The 7,438-nt window shown below is 49.7% G+C and overlaps 1 protein-coding gene across 1 annotated transcript in view; it reads right to left on the bottom strand.

Annotated features, from left to right (window-relative positions):
- Nucleotides 1-6,408: 6,408 nt before the first annotated feature.
- FRAT1 (frequently rearranged in advanced T-cell lymphomas 1) overlaps nt 6,409-7,438 on the bottom strand; it is a 2,446-nt gene continuing 1,416 nt past the window's right edge. The window contains exon 3 of the mRNA XM_008573237.1: nt 6,409-7,433. Within this exon, the coding sequence (XP_008571459.1) occupies nt 6,879-7,433 (555 nt within the window). The 3' untranslated portion in view covers nt 6,409-6,878. The remainder of the gene's footprint in view (nt 7,434-7,438) is intronic.

The following is a 7,438-nucleotide window of genomic DNA, read 5'->3' as shown; positions in this document are numbered from 1 at the left end:
TCTCTCGTCTTTTCTTCTCCCTTCCTGCCAAGCCTTTATCACCTGGTGCTTGGATGCTGTAACAGCCATCCAACTGATCTGGCTGACCATAAATGTTACCCTTAGTCCCAGTCCATTCCTCATGCCATGTGGCCTGACAATCTGCCTAAAACATCCTCTTCATCCTGTCGTTCTTCTGCCATCAAAGAATATATAATCTCTTTGGGAAGAGAAGACATTCACATATGAGCCTCTGAGATAACTCTATAATAACAGTTAATAAAATGTAAGGGTGAGAACAAAATCAACTCCAAGGTCACTTCCTGCAAAGAAATTGCATAATTTTCTCAGTACAGATTATAGACAAGAGTGGACAGAGTAGGCAAGCAGAACTTCAACTGAGCACTGAATCTGAATTACAAGAGGATGAATTTTCTGATAGGAAATGCAGGAGTTAAGAGCTGTGGTCCCAGGCTGTGTGTGTGTGTGTGTTTTGTAATATTCCTGCGGCCCATACTCCACCAGTTCCAACCCTGAGCTGCTGTCCAGGCGTGGCTTCAAGGTGACCTCCACCCTTTTCCCATTAAACCTCTACTAGACTGATTATTCCCTCCTGTACTAGTCTGTTTCTGTTGCTTATAATAAAATAACCAGAACTAGGTGATTTACAAGAAAAATTTATTGTTTACAGTTTCGGGGGCTGGGAAGTCCAAAGTCCAGGGAACACATCTGGTGAGGGTCTTCTTTGGTAGTGGCTTTACAGTAATGCAGGGGTCTCACCTGGCAGAAAATGGCAGAGCAGAGAGAGACTCTCGTGTGCTCTCCTTTTAAAGCCCTCAGAACCACGCCCATGACCACCATTAAACCATCAATTGAATCACTTCTTCAAAGCCCCACCTCTCAATTACTATAATAGCATTTCCTACTCTCAACAGTTACAGTGAGGATTAAGTTTTGGGGGACATTCAACCCAAGGCACCTCTCGCTACACTTCCCCGAATGCCTATGCAGCAGGGGTGCATGATCAAGAAACTTCAGAGGAAACAGGTGTGTGCCTTTGAAGAAACAGATTGAAGAAGTCATTGAGTCAGGGTTTTCTACAAAAGACTTAGAGTAGTGGCCTTAATGCAATAGCTTCCAGGAACAATGTTTTGGTTTTTTTTTTTTTTTTTTAATAAAGATAACCGGTAAGGAGATCTTAACCCTTGACTTGGTGTTGTCAGCACCAGGCTCTCCCAAGTGAGCTAACCGGCCATCCCTATATGGGATCCGAACCCCGTGGCCTTGGTGTTATCAGCACCACACTCTCCCGAGTGAGCCATGGGCTGGCCCTGCTTTGTTTTTTACATGTGTTTTTTGTTTGCTATTTGCTTCTCATACAATATCTAATGTAATCGTCACATCATTATTCAAGGTAGGCTCTACTTTTATTCCCATTTTGCAGATGAGTTCATTGTCATTATTGAGTTTATGGACCCCGTCCCAAATCACACAGCTAGCAACGGAAGGCTGCCTGCAGGGCCCACACTGTTATCATTAATTGTCTTCTGTATAACATTGTTATGGGCAGGTTGTTTCTCTCCCTTCAGTTGTGGATGCAAAACCAGGAGGAAGCAAAGCACATGAGAGTTTTTGCCCCTTTGCCTGTACCAGCTTTCATGGTGTTCAAATGGTGCGCACCTCAGAGTGGAAACCTCTTTGGGCTTCCATTTCTAAATGAGGCAGTAGCACCAGACTGCCAAAGGTTGAGCTCTCCCAGGGCTGACATTCTGTGATTACTGAGCATTGGTGAAAGAGGGGGGAGCTAATTGAGTGAGTTAGTAATTTGGTTGCCAAGGTAACTCATTCCTGATTGGAAGGAAGGGATCACAGGGTTTGACACAGACTTTGCTGGATAGGAAAGTGGTGTCTGATCTTCGCTCCATGTTTCTGCATCTGAGCTGGAAAAAGAAAGAGCAAAAAAGGGTAAAAATTGAATCCAAATATTGTAGCATTTATGCCTAATTTAGAATAGAATCTTGGGGTGGCAGACTCGAGAGTTCTCTGTGAGGTGTGGCATTCCTTTCTCCAAATCACTTGTTATTTGCCAACTTATGCATTTATTTTTAATTTTTTTCATTCAGTTTACAGCTTTGGTCTTTTTTTTTTTTTTTAAAAAAGATGACTGGTAAGGGGATCTTAACCCTTGACTTGGTGTTGTCAGCACCACGCTCAGCCAGTGAGCAAACCGGCCATCCCTATATGGGATCCGAACCCGGGGCCTTGGTGTTATCAGCACTGCACTCTCCCGAGTGGGCCACGGGCCGGCCCACAGCTTTGGTCTTTTATCTCACCCAAGCCATTTTCTGTGGCCAACTGTCTTCATTGGATGGCGAACATTTTGTAAGAAAATGGTTATGGCATACCTCACATTCCTAGCTCAGCCTAGGGACCTGGAGCAGTTTTCCAGGGTTTCAATATCAGGGCCATGAATTTGAGCAACTGCAGGGGTGTTATTCATATTGTAGTATATGTGTAGAGCTGTGCAGTGAACAATATTGGACCATGTATGATGGTATTGAACTACTGTAGAGAAACCTGGGTTCTAGACTCTGCTAAGCCTCTAGAGTAGGTCATTCTGCCCTACCTATTTTCCTAGACTATTTTTTTTTTTAAAGATGACCAGTAAGGGGATCTTAACCCTTGACTTGGTGTTGTCAGCACCAGGCTCTCCCAAGTGAGCCAACCAGCCATTCCTATATAGGGATCCGAACCCGGGGCCTTGGTGTTATCAGCACTGCACTCTCCCGAGTGAGCCACGGGCCGGCCCACAGCTTTGGTCTTTTATCTCACCCAAGCCATTTTCTGTGGCCAACTGTCTTCATTGGATGGCGAACATTTTGTAAGAAAATGGTTATGGCATACCTCACATTCCTAGCTCAGCCTAGGGACCTGGAGCAGTTTTCCAGGGTTTCAATATCAGGGCCATGAATTTGAGCAACTGCAGGGGTGTTATTCATATTGTAGTATATGTGTAGAGCTGTGCAGTGAACAATATTGGACCATGTATGATGGTATTGAACTACTGTAGAGAAACCTGGGTTCTAGACTCTGCTAAGCCTCTAGAGTAGGTCATTCTGCCCTACCTATTTTCCTAGACTATTTTTTTTTTTAAAGATGACCAGTAAGGGGATCTTAACCCTTGACTTGGTGTTGTCAGCACCAGGCTCTCCCAAGTGAGCCAACCAGCCATTCCTATATAGGGATCCGAGCCCGGGGCCTTGGTGTTATCAGCCCCACACTCTCCCGAGTGAGCCATGGGCCGGCCNCCTTGACTTGGTGTGTTGTCAGCACCACGCTCAGCCAGTGAGCGAACCGGCCATCCCTATATGGGATCCGAACCCGGGGCCTTGGTGTTATCAGCACCACACTCTCCCGAGTGAGCCATGGGCCGGCCCTAAAATGGTAACAACTTTTAAAGATGGTAATGGTAGGGCCGGCCCGTGGCTCACTCGGGAGAGTGCAGTGCTGATAACACCAAGGCCCCGGGTTCGGATCCCATATAGGGATGGCCGGTTCGCTCACTGGCTGAGCGTGGTGCTGACAACACACCAAGTCAAGGGTTAAGATCCCCTTACCGGTCATCTTTAAAAAAAAAAAAAATGGTAATGGTAATAATGGGGTAATAATTTTAAAAAATTATTTATGTAAATCCTGACTTATTCCAAGAAAAGGATTTTAGAGTGAATAGTAAAACTTGGCAGGATTTTTTTTTTAAAGATGAATGGTTATAGGGTTATATTGCATATTAAAGTGCCTTATACATAGTAGACGTTGGTTTCCAGTTTTCCTTCTTAAAGGAGGGGATTGTACTGCATGAGCCCTAAGGTTGAGTCTGGCCTTAACCAGTCATTCTTATTACAAGAAGCCAGCACAGTCAGTGCAGGGGCATTGAATCACAGACAATTGGGGGATAGAGAGAAACCCCTGGATTGCTTCTAAACTTTCAACTCCTGAGAAATCTTACCCCAACTAAGAATCTGGGCTGAGGACCTCAGGGCTACTCCTATGCCAGGGGAAGCAGCACCAGAACACTTGACCCTCATGCTCAGTGCCCAGAGGTGGTAGCCCCACCCCCTCTGAGAGTTTGGAGGCCCCTCTTCCTCAGTTTGTATTAGAGCCTCCATAATCACCCTTCCTTTGCTGGACAACACTAGACCGAGCTCCCACACCCTTTCTGGGCAGGGTGTGGGAAATATCTGGTTCGGTGTGTTCTGGAGATACTCCTCAGGGATCATTAGGGTCTGTTGAATTTGTGAGAATGGGGCATTGAGTCAAAAAGGGACTTAGAAAATCAGGACTGGAAGTCATAGACTTATACTTTTTTTTTGCTGCTGGCTGGTAAGGGGATCTAAACATATGACCTTGAGGTTATAAAGCTGTGCTCTAACCAACTGGCTCTAACCAGCCAGCCCAGCACTTGAAGTCATAGAGCACACACTCCAGAAAGCAATTTTGGGATCATAGCATGCCTGTCTTACAAGACAATGAAGACCCAGTCACTTGGCTACTTAGGAGCAGTCAAGGGAAGGAAGCGTTAGGGACCAGATACTGTTCACCTCCAGTACATGCCAGTCACCGTGTACCATTTATCTCACTATCCCTGGTGTACAGATGAAGAAACCAAATCCCACAGACACTGAGTAACTTGTCCAAGGTTCCCTCTCTACTTAATAAGTGGACTTCAACTGTGGGTACCCTTTCTGCTGCCCAGCCTAGCTCCTTCCTTGAGCAACAGACCGAAGTAACTCAGAATTGGAGAGAGAGAGATGGGCTGTCATGTTACTGCTTAGGGTCAGAATGGTAGCAAATGTGCCAAGGGCAAAGAGAGAGGAATACTTTAAAAAGCTCCCAGTCAGCTTTCCCACCACCAAGCTTGTATCGAGAATAGCCTCCTAACCAAGGGCTGCCCCAGCCTTAAGAGCCACCTTGTGGGGCAAGTCCACTTAATGACCACAGTAGACAGAAAAAAAAGTGATAAGCCTCCTAGTCTGCAGTGACTGGCTGGTCTGATGTCCTTTGCTAATAGTCAGAGACAGCTCCACACATCTCCTTTACTGACTAGTAATCCAAAAGGCTCTGAGGTTCTGGCGAATGGGACCAGTCCAAAACTTGACCTCACTTTCATTTAATTTCATGCCAGCACCAATACACACCCAGCTGCGCAGACCTTGTTTAACTAGTGAGCTGCTCAGACACAAAGGCGCTGTAATTACCATCCGCAAGCCAAGCTGACAGGGATTTCAAGTGTTTTCATGTTTATGGAGATCAGAGAAATGTGTTCGGTACATCTTTCCCACTGATGGAAAGTATAAAATAAAACAAAACAAAAAAACCAACACATTTATTCAAAACAGGTATTTCAGTTAAGTTAAAATCCTGTAATCAGGATAATCACAATTCCAGACACTCCGGTGCGAAGTGTAGATATGTCAATAGCCACATCTGGATGAAGAACAAACCACTGACTGTTTATGAAACTGAAACAAAACGGTCTTAACGCCCTCATAGTGCACAGTATGTTCCAAGCACTTCACCACGGCTCACAATGGCAAAGCCTGCCGCTTCTCCATGTGCAGGGTCACATTTTCTACTTGGTTTCCTTCACTTACAAAGGCGAGCTGGCACGGCTGGGGGAGGGGCAGAGGGAGGAAACCAACTCCGTCTATCCAGGGAATTGCAGCTGTTATTGCAAATGGCCCCGGAGAACCCATTATAAACTGCTGTGCGAGGCTGTGTGTCCCTGAAGTGCCCCTCACGCGGCGTCTCCCTAGCCCCCAGCCCAGGCCCCCAGCGCCACCCACTTGAGCAGGACAGCAGAGCCGAGAGGGAGAGGAGAGACCCGGGGCCACGTCTCAGGCTAGTTTCTGTAAAAGCCTTGAGCGCGGCCAGGGGCGGTGGTCGACCGCGGGAAGCACAGGCGCCCAGCACGTCCCCACCTTCACACCCGTGGTGGTGGCACCGCGAGTGTCCTCAAGAGACTCCAGCACTTGCAAAATATGGCACTCCTGTCCAGGTACAGGCAGAGCCAGGTTACTCTGCTCTGCTGGAGCCCCACAACCAGTTGTGCACCCAGGAAAATGACCTTGAACCCAAGGAGGGTCTGGCCGACTGTGACAATACACTTTGGAGAGGACCGAGGGTCCCCACTCTGCACCTCACCCTACCCTTCCGCCATTCAACCCCCCTCCCCTTTGCCCCCTCCCACCCCCGCCCGTAGGGTACAGCCTTCCCCACCACGCTGAAAAAGGCAGCCAGTTGCAGAGCAGAGAAAAAGGTTACTCCTATTCAACCCCGAGAGGGTCCTTTCATGGTACCGCGTGTTTTATATTAAGAACCAGCAACCCCAAAGACGTGAGATGGGGTTTTTTTTTTAAGTGTCGTAAATTTTCAAGTCTGGCAGATTGGGGTGCCCCCTGAAATTATCGTTCGCTCATCTTCCCCGCCCCCAAAGAGGATCAGGAACCAGCCCTGAAAAGGTAAAGCAAATAACTGGGATCATTCTCCGTCGTTCCAGGGCTCGGCGACCCTGAGAAGCGTGGACTGCGGCTGGAGCACCCTGAGAGGCTGCGCGGCCGGGTCGGGCCACGCCCCACGGAGTCCTACTGACTGTGCGCTCGGGGCGCGCTCTGTCAAATCTGCCCTTAGTAGGGCCAACCCCGTTCTGCATTTCAAACAGATCGGGGCCCTCGACCTCAGTTCCCCGCGAAAACATTCGCGATTTTTCGGTTCCCCGTCTTCATTAGCTTATTTTCTCTGCTTCCAAAAGCGCGAGTTCACCAGTTTGAGCAGGGTTGCCGCCCTCGGGGGAATCCCTTGCCCTCCAGTCAGAGGCTGGCGCTGTGGCCACCTCGGCTGTGTTAGCTGCCAGGGACAAGAACACCATCGCCAGGTCTCAGCTGCGCCCTCCCGGACGCTCCAGGGTCACTGCAGGCCGCACGAGGGCTGAGGGGTGAAAGGGGCTCATGCACCGGGGCCGACAGAGGCCCCAGGAGCGGACGCTGGGGAAACTTTGCATGTAACTGCAGCCGTCGCGAATGGAGCCTCCGCACGGCCTCTTTGATGAGGTTTCCCGAGAGCACGAGCTGCTGCAGGAGCCGGTGCGGGTCGTCGTCCCCTGTGCGGGTTTCGGGCTGGGACCCGCGGCGCTGCTGCAGGCGGCGGGAGGATGCGGCGCCCCGGAGCCATCCTCGCCGGCACGGGCCGGACAGCGGCTGCGGGACACCCCGCTGGCCAGCTCCCGGGGGCCCATCAAAGCCAGGCTGAGGGGACAGTGGGGAAAGTGCGCTGGAGCCAGCGGCGAGCTCAGCCACGCAGTAGGGCGCAGCCCGGCCCCGCACGCGGCCACGGTCCCCGAGGGCGCAGCGCACAGCCCCCGGGGGCGCCGGGCCCACCGCCTCAGCCGACGCGGGTGGCAGCA

Source organism: Galeopterus variegatus, unplaced genomic scaffold, assembly GCF_000696425.1.
Source record: "Galeopterus variegatus unplaced genomic scaffold, G_variegatus-3.0.2 Scaffold891, whole genome shotgun sequence".
NCBI lineage: Eukaryota > Metazoa > Chordata > Mammalia > Dermoptera > Cynocephalidae > Galeopterus > Galeopterus variegatus.
This window is presented reverse-complemented; position numbering and strand designations above follow the sequence as displayed.